General features: G+C 36.2%; 3 protein-coding genes across 3 annotated transcripts; 2 read left to right on the top strand and 1 right to left on the bottom strand.

The window, feature by feature from the left end:
- Window positions 1-10,408: 10,408 nt before the first annotated feature.
- Window positions 10,409-15,389, top strand: LOC132630049 (uncharacterized). Its single transcript, XM_060345568.1, has 4 exons — window positions 10,409-10,603; window positions 12,277-12,388; window positions 14,667-14,732; window positions 14,884-15,389. The coding sequence occupies exons 1-4, from the start codon at window positions 10,449-10,451 to the stop codon at window positions 14,968-14,970; spliced, it is 420 nt and encodes a 139-aa protein (XP_060201551.1). The 5' UTR covers window positions 10,409-10,448; the 3' UTR covers window positions 14,971-15,389.
- A 1,257-nt stretch (window positions 15,390-16,646) lies between these two features.
- On the bottom strand, window positions 16,647-23,469 carry LOC132630048 (polyubiquitin-like). The gene is made up of 2 exons (XM_060345567.1): window positions 23,395-23,469; window positions 16,647-18,695 (listed from the first exon to the last, which is right to left on the bottom strand). The coding sequence occupies exon 2, from the start codon at window positions 18,693-18,695 to the stop codon at window positions 16,866-16,868; it is 1,830 nt and encodes a 609-aa protein (XP_060201550.1). The 5' UTR covers window positions 23,395-23,469; the 3' UTR covers window positions 16,647-16,865.
- Window positions 23,470-26,109: 2,640 nt separating this feature from the next.
- LOC132633678 (pectinesterase inhibitor-like) lies at window positions 26,110-26,718 on the top strand. Its single transcript, XM_060350197.1, has one exon. The coding sequence runs from the start codon at window positions 26,145-26,147 to the stop codon at window positions 26,685-26,687; it is 543 nt and encodes a 180-aa protein (XP_060206180.1). The 5' UTR covers window positions 26,110-26,144; the 3' UTR covers window positions 26,688-26,718.
- Window positions 26,719-27,692: the final 974 nt, after the last annotated feature.

Here is a 27,692-nt window from a genome sequence, read left to right as displayed (position 1 = left end):
ACCCGGTACGGTTGAAGCCGGAGTTCTCGGAAACCGTTAGCTTGGAATCATCAGACTCAGCATCAAGAGATTTTTTGGCCTCCTCCTCGATTGCTTTGGCTTCGCGTATCCGAGCATGGAGGTCCCATAATCCTTTTTGGACCTGTTCGAGGGTAACCCTCTGGGATTTCCACCGTTCATACTCGACTAAAATCGTAATAGGAGCCTCGACAGCCTCCTTAAGAGACTCTTCTAAGTTGGCCTCGGCTTTTTCCAACTTAGCCGCTAGTTTGGATCTCTCTTCGAGAAGAACTCTTTGAATTTGGTTAGCCGACTCAAGCTCGGCCTGAAGCACGTCATTCACCTCGGCTGCCTCCTCAATAACCAATGGCGTAAAGCCACTTTCCGATTGTATCAACACGTAAACCTACTTATGTGGTCTTATCCTTTGTTTTAATATTCCAATTCTGCTTTTCATAATCTCCATTTTCTTTGGGGGAATATGGTGAACTGATCTTTCAGATAGACACCCTCAACTTCTCTTTGTCTTTAGCACTCTCAGATTCGAGCTGCCAATGCCTTTCTGCCATCCTCACGGCATCGACCTTGACTGAATCAAGTTCACTTCGGAGTTGGGAGATAGTGGCCTCGAGTTCACCGAGCCTAGAAATGAAACGGGCATTGTCCTGGTTAAGGCCGGCATTATCCGCTTCAAAGATCTGGTTCTTTTCAACTATATCGGCTAACTCGACCTTTAAACGAAGATTTTCAGCCTTTGTCGCCTCGAGCTCGGGTTGAAGGTTGGAAAGAGCAGCGGCCCGACTCAATTAGTCTTCTCTTTCTTGCAGGAGGTGTTGGAACTTCTCAATTTTTCGGCCCTGGGCATCCAGCTGGCCCTTTAGGTCGTCAACCTCGTGTTGGGCACGGTCAAAGCCCTCATTGATGAGCACAACACTCTGCAGAAGAAACAAATCAAGTGGGATAAGCGAGAGGTAAAAATAACTATGAATTACGGAAAGATTGGATGTAAAGCTTACCCGATTGCCTGCATGCATGCCCTCATTAATAAGGCACTGCCAAGGGACTTCTACCACCTTTCTCTTATCCGAGTACGAAATAAGAGGTCCTCAAATAACTTTCTACTCCCATAGAACGGGATAAGAAGCTGCAATCCTCGGGGACAGTGATCACGGCCGACCTCGTCCTTTTTCAATTCCAGCCGACCTCGTCCTTTTTCGATTCCACACTAAGGGCTAGGAAGATACCTACAAGAGAATCTCTTGCACCCGTTTTGGCGGCCCGACTAGCTACCCTCATGGATCGAGGAATAGGAAGATGTTCGAACGCAGCTGCTTCCCCGGTTGCAGGAGGGATATCCGAGAACATGTCATCTAGGTTATCGAACCTCGGTGCAGGAGTAGGAGAAGCCAGAACAGCTCCAGCAGCCTCTCTAGAAGCAGGTGCCTCGGATGTAGTAGCTTGGTTACCACTGGGCAGTGGGATGGTAGCCATTGTAGCCTCGATATTGGGGGCCGACTCTGCTCTTTGTTCGGCTTCAATATCCGAAGATGGCCCGGATCTTCTAGGCCTCTTCAAGGGAGTCTCTTCGGGCGAAGCATCACCTGAAATGTCGATGAATTCAATTGAACTTAGAGGAATTGAAAAAAGAACATCTTCTTCTCCACCTATGTGCGGAGTCGGAATGGAAGGTTCTTCCCCAGTTGTAGGTAAGGGCAGAATGGTAGATCCCTCCTCCGAAACAGAGGCAACGAAGGGGCCCTCACCAACCCTTCGAATAAGAATGTTGGACTCTGGTTCATCCCTCAGGGTCCGAACAGTGCTCCTCGCCCTTTTCTTTGGTTTCTGCCCTTTAGCCGAGGGCTTTTTCTGCCTCTTACCGGTTACAACAATGAGCCGGGATGACCTTGTCGTATCAAATTCAGGAGCTGGTGCGGCAGGTTCGGCCTTTGATTCTGGTCTTGGCTCCACCTATCCCTTGGGCAAGCCTGAATATCGAAAGAGTTATAGAAAGAAAAAGAAAATGGGAGGATACACTAAATACCGAATTAAGGAGAAGATTACCGTGATTTTGGGCAACCCATCGGCCATGCGACAGGTCCCCCCATGTCCGTTTTTCATGAGGTTATTGGCTAAGGATTGCTCCAACCCACTCAGTAAGGTTCCGGACAGCTAAAGGTATCTATGCCTCGGCTAAAAAAAAAAGAGAAATCACATATGTATGTAAGGAAGCAAATTTTGACAAAGCGTGGAGGAAGGATAATTGTAGAATGAGAGAACTGAGAAACTTACGTCTATCGTTCCACTTCTCTGGAAAGGGTATGTGATCGGCCGGAATAATGTCTATGATCCTTACCCAGACATAATGTTCCAACCATCCTCGATTTCTATCCTCATCGAGTTTGGAAAAGATCGGGTTCCGATCTCGTTTGGTAATCTTTATCACGCCCCCTCGGAAGATTCTCGGAGAATACAACCGGATAAAGTGCGCCAATGTGAATTCCCTGTTGACATTATTGGCCAGTAAGCGGAGGCAGGACACAGTCATCTAGATAATCGGCCTAATTTGGGCCAAGTTCATGTTGTACGTCCGGCACATCTCCAAAATAACCGGATCAATTGGAGAATCGAATTTGAGCGTGAACGGATACGTGTAAACGTATAGGAAACCTTCTCTGTGATCGGTAATGGATTTGTCAGGCCTAAGGGCGAACACTTGCACCGGATGCTTATCCCATCCACATTCGGCCCGGACCCAACGTAGAAGATCCTCTGTAATAGACGAAGGGTATCGCCTTACGTCGTAACCCCTATCCGCAACTGGAGATAGCTTCTCGATGTCAAATTTATAGTTGTAAATGGGCTTGGACGGTATTATGTCCAGAGCAGTTGGTTCCACGAAGGTTTTACCTTTGGGTTATGAAACAGGCTCGGCCCCCGGAGAAGAAACCGAGGGAACATCCTGGGAAGTGGATTTAGTGTTGGTAGACATTTCGAAGATGGATATGAAAATTGGGAAATTTGAAATGGCGGATGGAAGATCCAAGAGCGAAACAATGAAGGAAATATTAGGATGGAACAGGCAATTAAAGGATACAAAATAACAAATGAAAGTTTTAGCAAAGATGCTCTTACGATCAAAGTAACAAATGGAGAAGTTGACAAAGTGGCTTTCACGATCAAGAAGCAAGTAGAGAATGAAGGAAATGTGAAATGAAAGAGAGAGTGAAAATGAAAAAATGAATGCTGCTATGAGCCTTATATAGGCGTTGTACTGTAGCAGTTACAAACAACGGCCAATCGAGAAGCGACACCTGTCCCGTATTTAATGTGACATGATATGAATAGACGTGCGTTAAGGCGGTTCCCGAGGTCAACTATTCGGGACGAGACACGTGGCCGATGTCGGAAAGACGTGACATAACTGTTCCCGCCAAATTCGAAGATAGGAACGAGCTTATGGAACCACCGGTTTTGTGACTTATCCACTTCCCGTTACTCTGATAAAACTATCGTCCGGAAAGTGTGGAGACTATCTATATACGGTAAAAATCCGGTCAATGTATGATCAGTGAGACCGGGGCCGAGGGCAAGTCCAAATGAGCACGAGCATGTTCGGTCTACTCTTAATACCGGGGTATTGTGCCGGATGCAGCTAACTCGGGATTAGAAAATTGTGTCCGTTGGTCCGGGTCCGCCGATTCAAACTCAACGTGTCCGTTGGTCCGGGTATGCCAACCTAAACTCAACGAGTTCATTGGTCCAGTTAATCGGTTGCAATGCTGCCACGCATCAAGAAACCGTTCTGGCATTTTGTACTGACGACCGTACGATCCTACCTTATCATTTTTAGGGTTTCTTTATTCAAAAGGGCTTGGCATTGTATTCAAGGCCCATGAGGCATACCTATAAATAGAGAACATTTTCCCACTTTTTGGGGTTAGCTTTTCAGATCTACAACATTGTAATAGCAAAATATATAAGAGCGCCCTCTCTCTCTCTCTCTCTCTCCGAGATTGGTCCGGATTCGTGTGTTCTTCTTTAGTTTTATTTACTCATTCAATATTTACATATTACTTAATGGAGTTGCTAGTAATGGAGTTTGCTGCATCTTAGTTTTCTCGTAGTATGATTGGACCATTTTCCTCTTCTCATTAAGTAGAGTTGATCATTAAGTCTAAGTACTACTTTTTTTTCCTGTTTTTTTTTGCATTTTCTATTATTCAATTGGTCTGTCTATATCATTGTATGGGTGTATGCTATATTTGATATAGCCCATTTGGATTAACGGGAAAAAAAGTGGCTTTTAACTAACAAGTGCTTAAAAGTAAAACTTATTTTGTGAATAAGTTGTTATGTTTTTCGAAAGAAGCGCTGAAACTGAAAATAAAAAGTTAAAGTGTTTCGTGGAAAAGTGTCAAAAGCATTTTCCTATTAAAATGACAGAAATGCCACTAAAATCGTCAACATTAAAGATAGCATATTATTGCAAAATTTTTAAATATAAATTGATTAAGATAAATAAGTTTCTGTATAGAAATAAGATTATCTCAAGTGAATATAAAGTACAACTACAGGGGTGCACGACCCAACATTTTACATTTTGAAGTTATGGATCCTTTGCAGTTATTCGGTGAACGATAACAGTAAAAAATTAAAACAAACGGTAAAATTTCACACGGGAAGCATAAAGTTACAGCTACATTGATGAAGAACAAAAAGATACTACCAGTAAAAAACATAAGGTAGTGATTTTATTTCCTTGAACATACTTTTAAATCGTATCACTATATTTTTCTTGGTGTTCCGACTAAGTAGTAGATCCAGCCGAAGGTTGATCTTAAACCGCCTTACAATAGCATATTTTACTTCATTCTTCACCTTCAACTTTCACAGCTTGCACAATAGCATAGTTGAGTTTATGATATAACTATTTGAATTGGCGTACAATCCAATAGTCCCGGCAACAGATCTAACAATGGTCATTCTAGCGACCAAAGAACTTAGGCCTTAAGAATGAACCACAACAGCAAAATATCCAACTTCAAATGAGCACACCTGAAAATCATATGGCAATGTCATAAATGAGTGAAACAAATAAATAAATTGAATTAATTAGAATGACATTAATCAATAGGTCACTGGATATGTTGTTATTGTTGTTGTTGACATTTATCAATAGGGAGTTGTTAAGCATAAGCATTCAACAGGAAGAATAGGAGCAAATTAAGGCTTGGGAATACTTTTCTTTTTTTCACGAGACATGTTCGTTACTTATCATAGGAGTGTTTTTTTAGGACATACCTTTTTTAGAGTTTACAACAAAGTTGCAGTCAAACTTGCGGAAGTCAAAACATTCATAATTTGGGTGAGTAACGATGAGATATTTGTTGCAAGCATATGAATAAAGGTCAATGAAATAGATGAAAATTCCAAATTCGGATCAAGTCCATAAAAGGATACATTCTCTCCAAAAATTTATATATATAAGAACCACAAACTATACTAACACAATATCTTAACTGTCAAATATGTTGAAAGTTTTGAAATGGATAATTCAGCTTAGTCTATCCAGTATTATTGTTATTTGCTAGAGTATTATATGTGCGACTCGATTAATTTTGCTTTCGGATATTCTTCTTGTTCTCATTACTTACTGATTTTCCCAACCTGAATATTCTTTTCGTTTGCAAAGAGCTATGAACATAATTTAATAAGCAGAGTTTAACCAAGAAACTAACCCAGAAAAAAGGTAGAAGAAGAAATCTTAAACCTAGATTCATTATGGATGACCGTAAACAATGCCATTTGCAATCAATTTTCCTAAGGGCAACGATTGACTTGTTCCTCTACATCTCGACTGTAATCAGGGTTGCCTAATACAACCGAAATCACACAATTTTACTGTAGAGAAAGAAATCAAGCAGTCACTCAAATGTCATTCGATCATAGTTTTATATTTGAATTTTCTTGGTAACTTACCACTGTAAGAAGAACTGATACTTACTTATTCCAAGACAAAGGAAGCTAAGAAACCACGCTGCATAACGATGACTTGACAACAATGTCATCTTCAATTTTTGCAAAAGGAACCAGTTATTTGCAAACAAAATCATTCACTATGTTGACATCCATAGTATCAGTCATATTGTCCAAACTTTAATCCGATAAATCTCAAGAACTATAGGCACCGCATATTTTTTCCCTTCTTTCTATAATACACTTAAGCTACTAATCTGCTTCCAGAACAAAATGAGAAGAAGAAAGAACGACCACCCCAAAAAATGAGGGAAAAAAAAGATTGAAGACCAATATTGACTTAAACTCTCTTTTTGCACCTCCAATGCAATTTCTTTCAGGATTTGTTGTGTGTGACAATTCATGAAACAATAATACCATATTTGTTACATGCAGGTGAAACTCCATGAGCTTTTTAAAGCTATTGTGAAATAGTTAAACATTGACAGTTATTATCTTTGTCAGCTCTACAATATCCATCATTTATGTGTGTCTCTCTTTGAAAATCATTTTCATTTTACACCTCTCTATATAGATTTAGAATATCAGATTTCCTTAATATAAAGGCAGGACAAATGAATTATTTCACATGTTTGAGTGCTTTACCCGCATTAAATCAAGGATATCCCTTCAAAACCATTCAGAGTGAAAAGAGCTAAGCACCAGAGCTTGTATACCATCGTATTGTAGCAAATAAATCAGAATAAAAAAATAAATACTTCTGTATCAAAAGAGTAACTTTTTCTATCTTATTTAAGATAGTAGAAAGCTTCTTAATTTGTAACGCTATCGAGCAAAATTTTCTAAGGTGTTTTTACATTTAAAAGTATCCTACATTCATTTTTGGTTATCAGTTTTTACATTAAAAACTTTTTTTTGAGTGCCAATTATTTTCTTTTAAAATTGTACGGAATTTAACTGATTTTTTAAGAAAAAATGAAAAAGCTGAATAATAAAACAGAAGAATAACTTAAAAAAAATTATTTGCGTATAATAGAATTAGTTTTAAAATTGATTAACAAAAAAAGAAAATGAGAAAAAAGAGGAAAGAGAGAAATGACGAAAAAAAAAATGCAGAAGAAGAAAGGAAGAGCATAAAGTGGTGGAACCCACATTATAATTGTAATAAAATACTCCCTCACACAGTATGTCATATTTATGCCTAATCCGTTGTAAAGTTTTTCCTTCTACTTCTTTTGTGTCATCTTCTGCTAGGGTGAAATGCAGAAATGATTCTAGGATATCTTTCTTTGAGTAGAACCGTCAGTCAATATGGGGGTAGTTGGGCCGACCTAGCCCAACCCATGATGTCATAGGGTCCAAATGGACTTTTCCACCAATATTGTTTTTGTGTTTTTCTGTTTCTAAATGCTTAAATTGTGGATTACTCCCCCGTCTTGGATTGGCAGTAGCTTTAAGCACCAAGCATTTTTAAGTGTTTGAGTTGATTTTATTAATGAATAGTTTCATATTTGGATATAAGTGTTTGATAAGCACTTTTTTTTTGTTAAAATGACCTTAAAGTTGTTAACACAAAAAGCTAATAAGAAAATATAAAGGATAAAAAAGTAATATATTTGGTCGGAGTAGCTTTTTAAGCTAAAAAGCAATAAGTTGGGGTTCACCAACTATTTTATTTTGACTTATTTTAAATAATTTTTAATTTATTTTAAGCATTTTTCTATTTTGTCAAACACTCCAAAAAGTTAAAAAGGGCTTATAAGCAGGTTTGACCAGCTTATAAGCCAATCCAAACACCCTCTTAATTTATTGAGATAATGGTCAACAACACACTTTAACTATTGGTTGTTCATTTTTCTTACCTAAACTATCATCAATTAGTTTGCAAAACACACATCAATTATCAATTGTTTACTTTTAGTGAGGCGTGTTTTGTAAACTAGTTGGTGATAGTTCAGGTACGAAACTAAAAAGAAAAAGTAATACGTGACGTATGTTTTTTTTACCCTTAACCCTAATTTATATGACGCTCTCTTGTTTATTGGTGGTCTTAAAAAGAATCACATCTTTCTATGTTTAGTAACAATTTAACTTTAGATTTATTTTTTCATTCCTAATGAAATGATTTCTAGCCACACAAATTTTTATAATTTATTTTACACTATAAATTTCAAAAATATTCCTTTATCTTTTTAACTTCTTGTCAAGTCAAACACCTTCATATAATGGGACGGAGAAAGTTGTACAACAAGGACAATGACAACAATAACATAGACAGTACAATCTCACAAAATGAGGTTTAGGTAAGGTAGACTTTACGCAGATGTTACTGGGGATGTCAATGGGACGGTTTGGTCGGTTATTTTACAAAAATTATTCATCCCAATTTTTTGGTCATTTTATTTTGTATGACCAAAATTAGACTTTTCGAGACCGTCCCATCATCAAGAATCGGTACGGTTCAGTTCATTTTCGGTTATTTTAGTTTTAAAGTGTTACCTAAAAAAACACCACCATTAAAATGTAACGACACAGACCTCTACAAACCTATTTGTAGTACACCATCAAATAAAGCTTCTATTAATTTCTTATGAAATATTTAATGTAAAAGCTATTAAAAACCCTACACAAAATAATTAAACTGAAATGTGTTATACCAAGTAGCAAGACAACAAAGATGGCATCATCGCGACGTGAATCCTCACTGATTGACTAGGGAGAAGAATAACTTGCCAAAGACAACAATGTTGAATTGAGCCAAAACAAACATTAGTTTGTAGGCCACAGAAACAACAGTTTGAATTTGATAAATAAACATCAAGCAACATGGTAGAGGAGAGCAAAATGGAGGTAAACTTTTGTTAGTGCTAACTATAACAAAAAATGCCTACTTAAATCATCTAAATAGATGACCGTATGACTATGTATACGAGGTATCCTTTTGAAACTAAATCCAATCAACTAAAGGCCCAAAATTTAGTGACCAAAATTCTTTTTTATATTTGAAACGGAACTTATAAATATATTTTATATATTCATTTAACATATTTGTAATATATAAAATATATTTCATACATGTAAGGCTATTCGGTTCGGTTCGGGAATTTTTTGTATAAATTAAAAAGACCACCCTAATTATTCGGGATGGTTATAAGCTTAAATAAAAATCCATGATTTTATTGAAAAAACACTATAAATCGATTCAGTATGGTTAGGTTCGATCGGTTCTGTCGGGTTTTCATATTTTTTTGACACCCCTAGATGTTACCTCTACCTTGGAAAGTGCATTCAGCTAAATTCGTAAAATACAGCTAGATAAATGCCATGGTGACACGTGTCAATAGACCTGACTCAGGTCCAAATCAGCATTCGACACCTCAGGTAAAGGTCTAACGATACTGAAGGAGTTAGAGGGTTCGGTTGCTCGTAGGGATGAGCATGGTATGGTAGATACCGATTACCATACCGAAATCGAAATTTTTTATACCGCGGTTTCGATATTATGGTATTTGGTTTGCATTTTTAAAAAGTTCGGTATTCAGTACCGTATTCGGTATTCATAAAGAAAATACCGAAATATATAATTACAAATACAATTCATATATCTTAGTATTATAATACTAACAAATATATAACCTAGTATTATTAGAAAACTAATTGTTTAAACGTTAGAACTTTGACTATTCTATCTTGATTTAAATGTTTTTTTTTTGTGTAATTGATTTACGAAGAGGACTGCTTGCACTTTCTTTTAAATATTTTTATATGTGTCAGATATTTAGTATATAATAATTGAGACATTTCTTAAGTAGTGGAAGTCATAATTCTCCACGATATGAGTATATGTAAGTCAAAGTCCGACAAACTATGGTACTGATTTACCGTGCTATAAAATACCGAAACTGAACTTTAAAATATCGAACCATACTGAATTAATTTGGTACGGTAATGGTATAGTATTTTTAGAAACCGAAAACCAAAATTACCCTATCGAAGTTTCAAATACTGTACCGTACCATACCATGCTCACCCCTAGCTGCTTGTTGTAATAAGATAGCACCGTTGGTAGGTAATGGTCAACTGTTACAAGCAATCCTTCTATTAGGACCCGTTTGGCCATGAGAATTTTCACTTTTTTTCCAGATATTTTTTTCACTTTATTTGAAAATCAACGGTAGGCCATGAAAATTCCAAATACGACGTTCAATTTTTCATTTTGAGTACATTCAAACAACTAAATATTCTTTGTAAAAACTATAATCAAACACAACTCCAACTTCAAAACTTTCAGATAAAGTAAAAAATATTTAATTTTCATGGCCAAACGACTACTAAAAGTGCACCAATACTTGAAACTTGGAGGACTATTAGTATAATATATAAAACTAGAGACCAAAAACTTGGAGGACTATTAGTATTATTGTAGATGAAAATTCACACGTTTGCATTTCTGACAACCTAAATATCACCAAATGCATAGGTTGGAGAAAAATAAGGAAAACATGGGAAGAGGAAGAAAACAAATATTCCTTGGACTTGGTCTGGTTATGGTGATGGGTTTAGCTGTTTACTTAAGGCTTTGGACCATTGACTACAAATTCTCTTCTACTGAAACTGAATTACTCAGGTATTCTTTCTTGCTTAACCTTTATATGTACCTGAAAAAAAGATCATGTCTTTAGGTTAGTAATGGATTTTCACTTTGTTTGGCTGCTGGAAATATTGTGTGGTTCAAGAAACAGAAGGACTAGTTGGGGATTTTGATTAGTCTTAATTTAAAGCAAGAATGTTCAAAAAGCAATCACCTTTACTTGGATCCAGCATTGGGATGTAGGTTTCTTGTTTGTACAATATTGGTAACCATCCTAGTCCCTATGGAAGTGTTTTTCTTTCTTTTCTTGCTTGAATTTACCTCAAAAACAAAAGAAAGATCATGTCTTTGCACACAGAAATGGATCAAGAAAATGATTGGAAATGGTTCTTCAATTTGCTTGTTTGCTGAGAAAATTGGGTATTGTTCAAGAAACAGAAGGACTGGTTGGAATGTTGATTAATCTTAATTTTAAGCAAGAATATTGAAAAAAAAAAAAAAAAGCAATCACCTTCACTTGTATTCAGCTTTGGAATGTACCTACAAAAAAGTCATGTCTTTGCACTAAGAAATGGATTTTCACTTTGAAGGAGTGGTTGGGGATGTTGATTAGTCTTAACTCTCAATCAAGAATATTCAAAAGCACCAATCTTTATTTTTGTGTCTAGCATAGGAATGTGGGTTTCTTGTTTTGTATTCAATATCGATAACCTTTATTTAATGGTCTTAATCGTTTGTATGTACCTCATAAAAGATCATGTCTTTGCACCCAGGAATGGATCAAGAAAGTTGATTGGAAATGGATTTTCGCTTTGTTTGGTTGCTGGGAAACTTAAGTATGGTTCAAAAGACAGGGACTAGTTGGGGATGTTGATTAGTCTTAGCTTCTAAGCAACACTATTAAAGAAAGTAATCACCTCTACTTGTATCCAGCATAGAAATGTAGGTTTCCTTTTTGTATCCAATTTTGGTAACCACCCAAGAGAAGTGTTTTATCTTTCTTTTCTTGCTTGACTGACCAGCAAAAGGAAAACCAGTTTTGAATTCCCCATTTAGACTAGAATATCAATTGAGTTAGGAAACGAAGGTATCAGAAACTTAATGACTCCCCTCTGCTTTTGTAGTATCCGCTTGTTTCTCTCCGTCTATGTATTAGTTTCTGAGCTGAACGAATTTGTATTAGAATATCAATTGAGTTAGGAAATGAAGTTATCAGAAACTTAATGTCATATGAGTTCAGTGAAGGGAAGTGGGCAAAAATGTTTAATATAACAAGTAAGATCTAGGAGTAAATGGCCTCAGAGGTTTGATCCTTTTTTTTCTGTGTGTGTTACCCTTATGAGTTGATGAAATTGGAATACACACCTAAGTTCCTTAAGGAGTGAAAATCATGTGAACCCCATTGCATATGCCTTAGCAGGTGACTTGCCTTGGGTTTTGATTATAGCTTTGTTTTGATTAGCATATAGCAGATCACTTAGAACTAGTAGCAAGGCAAAATTGGTTCCAAGTAAAGTACTGACTGAAATACATAAGAAATTGTGTTTTCAAGATGAAGGTTGCTCATATACCACATTTTCAGCGCGAGTCTAAAATTGCTGGCGATCAAACATATGATCATATTTTATATTAAAAATTCAACTTTCTTATTAATATAGAATTTCGCCATTTACTGCTTCGCTAAGTATTTTGATCCTGGTTTCTTGCAGGAGACAGTTTGATCTTGCTAGTAGAGAAGCAATGGATGAATCTGCAGTGTGGAGAAAAAGATATGATGATGAGGAAGTGAAATCTTCCGCTTGCCAAAAGGAACTGATTAAGGTAGGCATCTTTCATTCAGAATCAAAAATATTTTGGTGAGAAGTTCACCATAGACGTTTGATATAAGTATTATATCTAGCGAAGCCCTTGAACTGCCGTTGTTATGTTATGTTCTGCGACATGTTATCCTCTCTATTGACAATCAATGGTGGCATGAGTAATTTAACACCTTAATTCCTTATTAACTAAGTAATGTACCACCTTAATCGAGAATATTTACTAGGCAATCATATATTTACCAAAGTAAAAAACAAATAATATTCACCTTTTCTACAATTATACATCTGTCTAGAAAAATGGTTGTATCTACGACCCTATGTATAAGCAAATGTTGTGTTTCCCCTGAACAACATTTATTGTGTTTCAACGATAATGGCTTCCTCCTTTCTGTGCAGCATGAGTTCTCTCTTGTTAAATGAATCTCGTAACCCGTTGGAATTAGTCGAGGTGCGCGCAACCTGGCTGAGACACCACGGTTATGAAAAAAATCTTATAAATACCAAGTACAACTACGCCAATAAATATTGTGAAAGTGATTTCTCTGTCCAGTTCAAGCCTGAGAAAATTAGTGATTTCTTTTCCCCTCTGCATGATTAAAATCCAGCTGTATTTGAATTTCTGTTGAAATTTCACCCTCTAGGTGCATATGCTACGTTGTCAGTTTGTCACTGAAAAGTTTGATATTCTCTATCGTTTTATTAGAACACATTTGATTCAGAAAGTTCCCTTACATTCTCTCGTTCAACTAGAGATTGGAATAACCAAGTAGATAGGCTTGTGCATTTCCTGCACTGCGTTTGCCATGTGCAGCTTTTCTTGTCAGGCATTTCTTTATGCGGAGGTATTTAGTTGATCGCAGGATTTGGTATTACAGATCCTTTTTCATTCTCGACAGTTAGCTCTCATCTTTCCTCATCAAATTATGCTTTTTGAACCTCATTTGTTTTTATTCCTAGGAGCCTCATTTAGTGCTGACACCACCAGCACTAAATTATTTTCTTCTATGTGAATCAGATGAGTGGGGATTGTCGAGTAGGGACAAGAGGAATAGGGAGTATTCACCTCCACTCCATAGGCATCCAGACTTACATAAACTGCAATCTCTTTCCTATTAGCTTCAAAAGGACTTTATTCGGGAAGTGTTGACTCAATCAAGGACTTTGCAACATCCTTGCATAGTAGCATTATCGGACATGAGTGAACAATATATGCAATCTACCCTTTATTGTAATTGTTGGTCTTCTGATGGATTTATATCTAACCGATTGCTTATACAATTGAGATTGGTGTCAGAGTATGTTTCATTTAAAAGTAGATTGAAATGAAAAATGCATATTCTTCTTTGAAACAAAGAGAGTGCATTTTCTTCCTCTTCTCTGGTACCCCTTACTCTACCGCCTGACCTAGTTTATTAGAGTGACAAACTTTTAGCTCTAGAAGGATTTGCTTTTCATCAATCTACCTGATGACACCATGTTACCAGTTCAAAAAAAAATCTACCTGATGATGCCGTAGATTTCTAAGAGGCAGTGACTCCTGTTTGTGTTCTCAGGAAAGAAAGGAACTGTGGAATAAAATTATCAAGAAGTTTTAAGGAAAATTTGAGGAGCAACTTAGTCTAATTCTGTTTAGTAGCAGATTTATAAGTCACGGATGCTTGTCTGTATAAGTTGCTCAAATTGGGGGAAACATAAAAGTTACTGCAAACGGTAATTCTAATGTAATATAGAATTTCGAGAGGAATGAGGTGAAGGAAAACTATGACATTGATATCATTAACTGTCCTTTATATAATACTCACTCGCGGAGAGATACCTAGTTTTCTGGGAAAATAGTCCCAGGTCTCCATATTTGTATTTGATATTATCCTCAAAGCTTAGAACATTCAAATAAGTGGGAAGACCAAATGGAATAGGTCAATTAAATTCGAGCCGAATGTTGGCTGTTGCTCTGCACTATCCTGTTCCTTAGTTCTTTCCATCCTGCTCTGTGTAAAGAGAACTGATGCATTGTTTCTGCTGTTTTGCTATTGCCTTGTCCATGTTACGTATCAAGACATAGAACATGTTATCTGCGCTAAATTCATAGTCAAGTGAAAATCATTTGTTTCACATGATCTGATCACTGAGGCATGTTTCGTGCATATTATTGACGTCTTTATGTTTGCACTCCTGGAGTAAAAAGAGTTCCAATTCTTTCCCATGCCTGCTTTACTTCAAAAGTTGGTTAACTGTTGCACCTCATTTGCTAGTTTGGTAACGTGTAGCTTTTTGTGTAGATTAAGCAATTGTTGAAGGAGGATAGCACTGCTAGTATTAAGAAGAAATTGGACCTGCTACAGAAGGTGAAAGTTTGAAACGATTTTCTTGATGTGTTTCTTTGCATATTTTTGCTTTTTCATTTTCTTTCTTGTGTTTGGTCGGTCAAGGCCGAAATGCTTATCATCATATTCACAATTTAATTAATAGTTTATTTATGCTGTTGGATTTCACCAGGAAAACATTGATTTACTTGAACGACTTGAATCTTTGAAACAAGAGCTTGAATCGGAGAAGTTGAAATGTAGCATGAGACAGATATGACTTCATCCGAAGCCTGGCGGTCTGGAGAACATTCAGAAGTTGATAACTTGCCAGATTAATCTAACTCGAACTTGGCCAAGGAGGACTGTAGTTCAGGAGCATAAAAGTTTCAAACAAGATTACAGTCCTTAACCAAATTCACCTGATTGCTTCAGAATTTGCTACATTTTGCAGCATCTCAATCCAAATTTTGGCCTCCCTAGAATTATCTCTTTTGCTTATGATAATTCTTAGTTTTTGCTAAGTCCTTAGTTTTTGCTAAGCCCACACAGAGCGTTTTTTTAAATTTTGGTTTGTACTTTGTATAGACATCAGATATGACCAAAAGGAGTTCACAATCAGAGCTTACAAAATGCAACATGTTAAATGCTTTCAGTTTTCAGGAAAGTGAAATTTGCTTGGCCCTTTGTTCACTAGAATCATTGCTCAATCATTGTGAGGTGATTGGTATTAGTTCTTTTACTTTGTTATCTTATATGAATTGACATTCTCAACACTGCAAAAAAATTGAAAAGTAATCGAGAGCATTTGCATTACAACGTTCTGAAGAAAAAGTAATAAGAGATCTTAAATCCAATTTCCAGCTCTCTTCCAGAGGGAATGTATCAGGAACTTCACTGATCAACCAAATGTTCAAGCACGCTAGAAGTCTGATGTATAAGCAAAATAAAAATATAGTTTTTGGATAGCAGGTGCATTTGTAGACAGAGAAATTTTATCGGATTTGAAATAGGACTCTACAAGATGAGTTCAATCCATCTTCAAACTCTAAAGTTGGTTATGATTTCTTGGAGGCTACTCTACCCTAAATCCTAACTCACGCTTATATAAAGGAACACATATTCCCTACGAAAGGCATATCAAATATACCATAAATTCATGGATATTCAAAAAGATATCAAACCATATCTCGAATATCCAACAAACTCTTGGATATTCACAAAGAGATCAAAATCTCAAATATCCCATAAACTCATGGGTATTTACAAAGAGATCAAACCATATCTCAAATATCCGACAAACTCTTGGATATTCACAAAGAGATCAAGTTCTCAAAATATCTCATTACTCATGGATAATGAAGGCTAAATGTTTCTTGACAACCAAATACTTCAAAAAGATCTGCAATATCCTTTCATGGAGATCAAATACATCCCAAGAAAGTCCACACATATACAAATCCAAATCATCCTACGTTCGAAAAATACGCTACTAACGGCTCTCGAATTACGAAGAATATTTTTAAGAGAGAAGAATCAAGGGAATATCCAAATTTGTATTCACAATCTTGATAAATGAAATTACTCATTTTATATATTTTGTGATTGTAGTTTATTTTCTGTATCTTGAGAAAATTTATTGCAAACAACATTATTTTAATTTTTGCAGAAGGTAACATTTTAAAAATTTGTTATACTATCCTAGGCTACAGGACCTCTTTTTGAACCATAATATAGACTGATCCACAGTCATCCACGAACAAAAAAATTTAGACAGGCAGTCGAAAGACCAACATAGATGATACTTTACAGTTCAAATTTATTCGAAGAAGCGTAAATAATAACCGGAAACGACTGGTCCACCCATTTAAACCAGTGTTTAAATGTTACTAATCTGATCCATATTTCGTTGGATAACCAAGAAATTTTATAAACATGCTCATACAGAACCAAGGATTATACCATAGAAAGTTCTTTATTCAAACGAAGCCAACAGAGAAACAGAAAACAACTGTTTTAAACACAAAACAAACATAACAAATGCCTTTAAGGCATATTCACACACGTCTTTAAACGGTCAACCAGCATCATAACAAGAACACAAGTCCCAAAGATTTTTCAACAAAGAGATCGAAGCAAAACGCAACAGATAAAAGCGAGCACGGAATTAACTTCTCAACAGCCACCACGGAGACGAAGCACAAGGTGAAGGGTAGACTCTTTCTGGATGTTATAATCGGCAAGGGTACAGCCATCCTCCAACTGCTTACCAGCAAAAATAAGCCTCTGCTGATCTGGTGGAATACCCTCCTTGTCCTGAATCTTGGCTTTCACATTATCAATAGTGTCCGAGCTCTCAACCTCCAAAGTGATAGTCTTCCCGGTTAGAGTCTTGACAAATATCTGCATGCCTCCCCTCAAACGCAGCACCAAATGTAGAGTGGACTCTTTCTGGATATTGTAATCAGCAAGGGTCCTCCCATCCTCAAGCTGTTTGCCGGCAAAGATTAAACGCTGCTGATCTGGTGGAATCCCCTCTTTATCTTGGATCTTCGCCTTCACATTATCAATTGTATCAGAACTTTCAACCTCCAAGGTGATTGTCTTGCCAGTCAATGTCTTCACGAAGATCTGCATGCCACCACGTAGACGGAGGACAAGGTGAAGGGTTGATTCCTTCTGGATGTTGTAGTCAGCAAGAGTTCGTCCATCCTCGAGTTGCTTTCCAGCAAAGATCAACCTCTGCTGATCTGGAGGGATACCTTCCTTGTCCTGGATCTTTGCCTTAACATTGTCAATGGTGTCGGAGCTTTCAACCTCAAGGGTAATGGTCTTTCCGGTTAAAGTTTTCACAAAAATCTGCATGCCACCACGAAGACGGAGGACAAGGTGGAGGGTGGATTCCTTCTGGATGTTGTAGTCGGCAAGAGTGCGTCCATCCTCGAGCTGCTTTCCCGCAAAAATCAACCTCTGCTGGTCTGGGGGGATGCCTTCCTTGTCCTGGATTTTTGCCTTGACATTGTCAATGGTGTCGGAGCTCTCAACCTCGAGAGTAATGGTCTTTCCAGTGAGGGTCTTAACAAAAATCTGCATACCACCACGCAGACGGAGGACAAGATGGAGGGTAGACTCCTTCTGGATGTTGTAGTCAGCAAGAGTGCGTCCATCCTCGAGCTGCTTTCCAGCAAAGATCAACCTCTGCTGATCTGGAGGGATACCTTCCTTGTCCTGGATCTTTGCCTTAACATTGTCAATGGTGTCGGAGCTTTCAACCTCAAGGGTAATGGTCTTTCCGGTTAAAGTTTTCACAAAAATCTGCATGCCACCACGAAGACGGAGGACAAGGTGGAGGGTGGATTCCTTCTGGATGTTGTAGTCGGCAAGAGTGCGTCCATCCTCGAGCTGCTTTCCCGCAAAAATCAACCTCTGCTGGTCTGGGGGGATGCCTTCCTTGTCCTGGATTTTTGCCTTGACATTGTCAATGGTGTCGGAGCTCTCAACCTCGAGAGTAATGGTCTTTCCAGTGAGGGTCTTAACAAAAATCTGCATACCACCACGCAGACGGAGGACAAGATGGAGGGTAGACTCCTTCTGGATGTTGTAGTCAGCAAGAGTGCGTCCATCCTCGAGCTGCTTTCCAGCAAAGATCAACCTCTGCTGGTCTGGAGGGATGCCTTCCTTGTCCTGGATCTTCGCCTTGACATTGTCAATGGTGTCCGAGCTCTCGACCTCAAGGGTTATGGTCTTCCCAGTCAATGTTTTTACAAAAATCTGCATGCCACCACGTAGACGGAGGACAAGGTGAAGGGTGGACTCCTTCTGTATGTTGTAGTCGGCAAGAGTACGACCATCCTCTAGCTGCTTACCCGCAAAGATCAACCTTTGCTGGTCTGGAGGAATTCCTTCCTTATCCTGAATCTTAGCCTTGACATTATCAATAGTGTCGGAACTCTCAACCTCGAGAGTAATGGTCTTGCCAGTGAGGGTCTTTACAAAGATTTGCATCTGAAATTTTACATTAAAAGGGAATATTAGACATAAGCCAAAAACTTATCATATTTCAGTTATTGTTGCACTAACAAAAGCAAAAAGGAATTCAAGCATATACTACAGAAGTGCATACTTTACTCTATTAAAGAAGGGAATTGACAATGTCACGTAACAGTACTACATTAAAATAGCAAATGTGATTTGCAGAAGCAAGAGCTATCAGCAGAGGGGGTACAAGAAATATTTGACTCATCCTATAATTTCATCTTTTGCTAAACATATTCCCTATAATTTCATCTTTTGCTAAACATATTCTGAAATTTAAGTACAACGCCAAAAAGAACAGTACAGAAAAAAAAAGCTTCACTCTACAGTGTGCACTAAAAAGTAACTGCTTTTATGTATGCATACATACAAGGCTAAGCTTCCACATTCACAAGAAATATTTGAACTAATCCAACCCTATCACATACAGAATGAAAGAGTAAGTTCTTTCGTCCAGGGCCCAACATGTGTGTATGTGAACAGATAGTAAAACATAGGTTTGGAGATAATATGACTAAACCAAATACAACAACAACAACAACAACAACAACAAGCCCAGTATAATCCCACTATGTGGGGTCTGGGGAGGGTAGAGTGTACGCAGACCTAACCCCCACCTTGAAAGGTAGGGCGGCTGTTTCCGAAAGACCCTCGGCTCAAGAGAGGAGAGAAAAAAAAAAAAAAAAAAAAAAAGCTCCAAGAGTGGCTTGGAATTCACACAGCTGACTTTGTGGATCAGAGAAAGAACTTTTATGTGAAACTTACCCTCTAATTGTGAACGAATGGAAGGGAACGTAGAAAGAGGGCAGACAGAAAATGATTTTGATGTTCGAACCTTGCTGTAGACAAAAGTTTGGTATTTAAGTGGAGAGGGGTAGAGGGCAAGCCTCACTATCCACCAAGTTTCGAGCCGTGTGCCTCTAGCCCGAGGATTTTTCAGTTTAAAAAAAAAAAAATTATCTTCACAAACTAGTTATACAATTGCAAGGACCTGAGATGATTGAATTAAAAGCAAATACCAAGATTCATAAGGAGAAAACGTAGAAATCTGGTTCCAAATACCTTCACTCTATTAAGAAGACTTTTACAGTAGAGATGGAAGCCTTCATATGATATTGGAAATAATACGTGTACCATTAGCTATAAGTAACCTCAAGTAAAAATTAACATGCAAAAAATAAAATAGATATCCTATGAGGAAAGTGGTCCATATGAAGATTGAACACCAGTAAGAGTCGATCCCATTCCAAAATGGTAAGGCAACACAGAAAGCAAACTGTAAAATAAAATTGAAACCATCTGATTTAAATCATTCTCAAAGAAGGATTTAAATGTAAGCTTTTAAAAAAATATACATTAAATTGATCACCTGGTGATGAAGGTCACAAAAATCACAAATCATATACAATGACCCCATTATGCTAACATTTTCTATTCATTAGTAGTTAATGCTTCACATATTCATATACTTTATTTTCACTTCTTTTAATATGTATCTCTAAATTACTTTAAAAGTCGCAGTTAAGATAAAGGGACATAAGGTAAATGGGAATACTAATATGGAACAATAGGGATGCATCGGTAATAAACTACAAGAGCCATATTCCATCATGGAAGAAACAAGTGTTATCCTCATTTGCCAATATGCTATTCTCTTAACTCTTGCTACGGGATTAATATGCGGTTAAGAAGAAGGGACATAAGGGAAATGGGAATACTAATATGGAACAATAGGGATGCGTCGATAATAAACTACGAGAGCCATATTTTATCATGGAAGAAACAAGTGTTCCTTGCCCCACCCTCCCCCTACCCCTAAATGTTTCACCCACCCCCATCCAATGGTTATCCATAGTAGGAAGCTGACCCTGCCGCCATCGAAAGTGCATTCAATATGAGAATGACAATTTATCAACTACCTCATACCTAATCTGGCCCTGCCTCAAATTGGCTGGCCAAGCATTACAGACTAAGCTTATGCCATGTAACTGTGAGCTTTGGCCCAAAAGAAACTTACAGATTGGCCCCTTAAGCTAGATCAGATCCCTTAAGCTTATGCTATTTCTTCTTCTCTTCTTCAATTTACTAACAGAAATTCGTTGATAATATGTAGCTTACAAATTTTTTTTCATAATTTGTTATCAAATAGGAATGATGAAGAATTTTTGTTTACTTAAAGATAGAAATTACTCATTGCTAATTCTTGACTTTTCGTTGTAAATATACAAATACACGGAAAGTGCAAGAATATTTTTACACTAGGTAACTATATGGATACTTTTTTGTCCAAGTTTAACTTATATACACAATTAGAGTAAAGAGATTAACTTAACTATATTATGTACCTCCCTGTGAAAAGGTTTTTTTTTTTTTTTTTTTTTTAAGCTACATCAGGATTCCATATAACTTGTGTCGCGTCTTATATAAGGCTTCACTTTCTCCTTCCTTTTCAAAGTGGGAATTGTCTAAGTGTCACCCCTTAGAAGCTTGATATACCTTGAAAGCATATCTTTGACCGGCCCTCATCAGCCCAGCCCACCAGGGGCGAATTTATGTATAAAAAATGGGTCACGCGAACCCATGGTCACCCAACTAAACTCGGTGTATTAGGTGTATAATTCTTAAAATATATCTATTATTATTTAAGGGAACACATGGTCAAAACAGACTAAGCGGAGCACTGGTCAAGTATTGAGTTTACTTCCCTAAGATCTTAGGATCAAACCCTACTTACTGCACTCTTACTTCTTCTTTTCTTTTTTAATTTATATAGCAGATTTTCCTTTTTTATTTTAGTTCTAATCCTCCTCTATCGTTACTCTGCATCTCCTTGATGCTTTTGTGATTATAAAACAACTTGCTTCCTCAAAAAAATGTAATTAATTATCTTTTGCTCGTCAAGTTGATGTCACTATAAAATTTCATATTGTATCTTAAAAGCACTGGTGAACCCATCCTCTTGAAATCCTTGATTCACCTCTGCAACCCACCCTCTGCCACGGAGGTTGCACTTAGCATAGAGCTATACCAAGTGAATCTTAGTGAATTATCCTCAAGCAGAGCTATCCCACACAAGGTGATGCTAATAACAACAACAAACCCAGTGTAGTCCGACTAGTGGGGTCGGGGGAGGGTAGGATGTAAGCACACCTTACCCCTACCTTTAAGGGGGTACTAATATGATCATAGGAAGCTCATGGACGATTATGAAGGCTAAAGCCCGTGTTAGAGCTTTGGATGTGCAATTCCATGCCAAACACCCTTGGAAGAGGAAGATGGGGCCTTTGGAGGCCATTGAAGAGCAAGCCACAAGGGTGTGGATGGTTGCCTGGAAGAGACATGGAGATGAAGGTCGATTGATTGAAGCCACACAAAGTGGCTAGAAGTGAAAACATGACTAGAAGTGCAATTTGTGGCTAGGAGTGCAAACTCAAGGCTAGGATTGCAATTCAAGTGAACAATTCAAGTGAAGAAGGACCCATGTGGGGTTATCTCCGCAAAGACCACTTTTGGGTCTTTGTTGTACTAGGACTTACTAGTTAATTGCCAAATGTGTCTAGTAGTTAATAATTGTGGCTATCCATGTAAAGGAAAAACTATATAAGCTTACCTTGGCCTATTTCCATTCCTTAGCTTGAGCTTTATGATGAAACTCTTATGAGTGTAGTTCTCCTTCTATGGAGTTTAGGTTATGCTATTAGCTAGTTTTAGGTAGTGGGTGGATGCCCTTATCTCTTAACTTAGAACCTCGCTTGGATATTTTAGATTAGATTTCCATGTATGAGTTTGAGTCTCTTCTTCCTTGGAACGAAATCATCTTAGATTGTTGATTAATAGGTGTAGGTTTCCTCTCCTATGTTTGATTAGTCACAATTGTAGTTTGATTAATTCTCTTCTTTCTTCTAAATCTCCCTAAATTTCTATCTATCTTAATTTCCGCGTTTTGATTGTTTGATTCGGTGTTTCACAATCCGAATCTTCTCAGGTAGGGAGGCGGTTTCCAATAGACCCTCGAGCATGGTAATGATACAGACACACCCAATGCTGAATTTACTCAAAATAGGATTAATTGAGTTGTAATAATCAAGTGAGACAAGATACTTGCAGAATTATAGAAAAAAGAAACTAGATGAAGAATTCATTAAGGCCTCGAATCAATTTTTATTCCTATCTGGGTATAAATCTAATCGAAAACACTATATCTAAAATACCCATCAACCCAATTTTATTTTTTTATGACAAGGAACCCGTAGCCGCTACCCTTTGGGTGCGCACAAGTAAACCGCACTCCTGTGCAAAAACCACACAGGAGGGGTAACCCGCACTAAGCAAGTCATGTGCGACCCAGAAGGCAAATCCCCTACTTTCGTAGGCATGGGTTTCGAACCTGAGACCTCCGTTATGAAATTCATAACCTCATGCTCAACCAACTGAGCCACCCCCATCAACCCCATATTCTGACAGAGTCATAAAAAACGTGTAATAAAATTCAATCAAGTAACACTACCTACAACACATGAATCAAGATCCAAACATAATTGAAAGTAACTGATTAACACAACAAAAGAGATAGATTAAATCAACACTAACAAAATAAACATAAAGCGAATTCATCAAAATCAGATCAATATTTGTTTACAGATGAAACAATAAAAGAGAAAATTGGTACCTTGAAAGCGTTCTCTTTTTTTTTTTTTTTTTTTTTTGGGGGGGGGGGGTGGGGGTGGGGGAATTTAAAGAAGAGAGAATTTAGAGTGAATGAAAAGAGAAGGAATTGAAAATGCGTTTATATAGGAGTTGATGGCCGACCTAATAACCCTATAAAATATCAACCACTAATTATTCTATTTTTTTATGTTTTATAATAACCACTAATGATTATTTAGGAGTATAATTTATTTGGGGATTAGCAAAAAACTTTTTCTCCAAAAAAAAAAAAAGTTTTGATTTTCATGATAGTGTTTTCATCGGAGAGAATTTAAAATATAAAAAAGTAAATATATAAAATAATCGAAAAAATTACTCCTTCTGTTCCAATTTAACACAACTCGGATTTCGAGTACCAAATTTTATTATTCTGACTATGAATTTCGGACGTAGAATCTTTAAGTTATGAAAAATAATTTACTTTATCTAGAAACTAAATAAAATTACTATAAATCACAATAATTAATAATTTTAAATATATGAAGGGCATATGAATAAATTGTTGTCAAAGGTTACTTTGTTTGACTCATGAAAATCGAAAAGTGTCGTATAAATTGGAACAGATGAAGTAACATTTACAATATACATAAAGCAATATTAATCTTATTAACACAATTTAATTTTTCACTGAAGTGGGTTGTAAAGATGGATCAGATAGATCTGCTCTTGGGTGGTATCGACGCTTTGTGCACATTTGATTATTTCACCTGCTACAAATTTATTGTCTTCTATTAGTGCAGTATTAGGTAATATTCTGCCCATCTGGACTATCTAATCGAATACCGAATTTTTGTTACCTTTCACTAATATAAGTATTGAGAAGATCTTTTGAAAAAATCACTTGGTACCTTTTAATTGGGACTCTAATTTCCAAATTTACATCTATTTTATTATTTATCAGGTTACACGCTTAATTGATCTATTTAAGAGATTTAAACAAACAAAATATTGTTACGTGCACTAGAAAACACTTAATTGAATGACTAGATTCAGAAGTCGGAACCTTTAATAAATGAGTGGATTCGAACATTATGATTTAAGTAAGTTTTAAATAAAATTAATATATTTAGAATCCAATTGAAAGAGTTATAAATTCATAATTTTATATTAGAAGTATACTTATTAAAAATTTGAAAAATCCGTAAACACTGAATAAATTATTTGATTATTTCAATACTAATAATGATGTCAACAAAAGAAGTGTCAAAGAGGCATTCGTATAGCTGTATAATAATTCTGACAAGTTGTAGTTGTTGATTATTTCTTTATGATTAAATTAGTAACTAGGACAAACACAACTTGTACAACTTTTTATTCTCCTCTCCAAGTTGATAATTATGTTGATAAATTATTTTTCTGGGAGCATAATTGTTGGAGCTGGATGAGGCATTGGATCAGTAGTTCTTCTTTGTATACTTTTATAAATATCCTACCTTCTCAATTTAAGTATTCCAATAATTTGATCATCATTTTAACAGAGAAATATGCTGAATTTCAAAAGCTAATTGCATTTAAATAAATAAAAAAATTGTAATCATTCGGTATTCAAAATATACTGAACCGACTAATATGAATATACGTCGCATATAACTCATTAAAAGAGGAAACGGTCTTTATTATGTCTTTTAGTCCAAAGGGTCGAACTCAAGACCTTGAATATTGTACATCCCATTTGGTCAAAAGTTACTACCACTTTTTCTTTATCAAATAGCAGCCTAAAAACTGCAGGCTGCTAGAGCTTGACGCAGGACTTGGATTTGAAGGGGCAATTTGCACGATTGCCTATTCAAGGTGGTCTTTAATTTTTGCATCTCAAATTGCTCGTCTTTAATTTTGCCCTTCGTCTAAAATACCTCGAGATTCTGAGTTCGAATTCCGGCTAATGAAAAAATAAATTGGCAAGGCAAAATTTTGTAGAAAAATTAGGCCTATTCGAGTACAAAAAAAAAAAAAAAAAAAAAAACTGTCTTGCAAAATAATGAAAATGTTTGTTGTTTATATGTATATTATAAGGATCTGCTCTAAGTTGTGGACGATATTTCTTTTGACCGAAAAATGCTATTACTTTATAAGATAAGATCTCACTCAAGTAAATTTGGAGTTCCGTTAGATTTTCTAGCTTTGGGTAACGGAAGGATGAAAGTTGTTGTTTTTGAAAAATAATGAGGGTGTTTATTGTTCATATGTATATTATAAGGATATACTTTAATTTGTGGGCATATTTAAAAGATATTTTTTCGACCAAAAATATGATTACCTTATAATAGAAACATAGATAAGATCACATAAATAGAAACATAGATAAGATCACATAAATAGAAACATTCATAAGTAAGAAAAACTTGGTGGACCACCTTGGTTGTTGGACAATTTTCCATGAGGTGTTTGTGTTGCAATAAAACTTAACGAGGTTATAAATGTCCAATTTTTCATGCTTTAAAGGGTAACCATGAAATTAACCAATTAGATTTAGAAAAAATTATGGTAAATTGTATTCTGTTTTTTTTCTTTTCTTCCAAGTAAATTGTATTCTACTTGGAAAGAAACAAAAGAACAAAGAAAGTAACAAATCTTATGTCATACAATGTTTTTAAAGAACATTAATTATTACGGATCACAGATTCACAAAACTTGAACATAATGTAAATTCACACATACAAACACTTTTTAAGTCAAAAATACCCACTCCAAAGAGACAAATAAGCCAAAAAAATGTCCACATCTTCTCAATTCTCTCTTCTAATCTTGTTCTTCAACCTATCTCTTTTAATTGGCTTTTCATTTGGCCATTTCATTCCAAGTGTTTGTAAACAAATCAAGAATGAAACATTTTGTAAAGAGATTTTGGGGTCAAATCCAAAAGCCAAAAGAGCAAATTTGTTCGCTCTTGAGAAAATAGTCATTAATTTGACAATTTCACGTGTTAATGCTACAAATGACAAGGTTAATTCACTTCTATTGAAGATAAAAGATCAAAATTTGAGGAATATTTATGGGAATTGTTCAAGTAATTATGAAGATGCAGTGGCTTTTTTAGAACAAGCAAAATTGTACTTGAAATACAAGCAATTTTGGGATTTGGGCTATTGTGCTAAAGATGCAAATTTGGACGCTTCTTTTTGTGAAGAATCCTTTAAAAAGGCTGATTTGCCTTCCCCTCTTACAAATGATAATTATGTTTTAGGTCTGCTTTGTGATATCATTGTTGTTATCTCTAATATGCTTTTAAAAATCAATGTAGAATTGTTATTTTAATAAAATGGGAGTATTATTGTACTCTTACAGACTTATAGTAATGTATTTTGTTTCATCATTATCTATTGATTAGATTAGACGTAACATATGTGTCTCCCTCCCCCAAGGTAGGGTGGGCATGGTATGGTAGATACCGATTACCATAGCGAAATTGAAATTTTTTATACTGCGGTTTCGGTATTATGATATTTGGTACGGTATTTGGTATGCATTTTTAAAAAGTTTAGTATTCGGTACGGTATTCGGTATTCATAAAGAAAATATCAAAATACCAAATACCATACCGAAGTATATAATAACATATACAATTCATATATCTTAGTATTATAATACTAACAAATATATAAACTAGTATTATTAGAAAACTAATTGTTTAAATGTTAAGACTTTGACTACTCTATCTTGATTTAAATGTCTGTTTTGTGTAATTGATTTACGAAGGGGATCGCTTGTACTTTCTTTTGAATATTTTTACATGTGTAAGCTGTTTAGTACATAATAATTTGTTACACCTCGTAATTTTGTACGTGAAATCTATTAGGCATTAGTTGTCTAAGTGTAGACGCGGAGCACTTCCTAGGATATGGGAGATTGTATGCACCTATCTCATGGTTACGAGGGTTTAAGTTCATATCATAAGCTATGGAAGACTCTAGGACCAAGCAAATCAAAGAAAATAAGTTTGTCGAAAAATTGAAAGAAAAAAAAAAGTTGGCAGAACTAAGGATAGAATTTTGGGTCAATTTTGGAGGGGTATATCTTCATGCATATTAAGAGTTTTAAGGTGTTTCAAAATCCTAAAATGAAGTTCGTCGAGTCTAGTTTCCAACGCAACAACCCGCTTATCTATCGGAAATCGGAGTAGAGAATTCTGGATGTTACAATTTAGGCGGACAGAGCAGAAACAGTGCTGCTACAGTGCTGCCGACTTTGAGCCACTATAAAAAGGTTAAAAACCTCTTTTTTTTTCCATTAAAAACTTCTAAATATTTCTAGAAAATTCAG

This window comes from Lycium barbarum, chromosome 3, assembly GCF_019175385.1.
Source record: "Lycium barbarum isolate Lr01 chromosome 3, ASM1917538v2, whole genome shotgun sequence".
Taxonomy (NCBI): Eukaryota; Viridiplantae; Streptophyta; class Magnoliopsida; order Solanales; family Solanaceae; genus Lycium; species Lycium barbarum.
The sequence above is the reverse complement of the archived record's forward strand: the minus strand, read 5'-3'. Positions and strand labels throughout refer to the sequence as shown.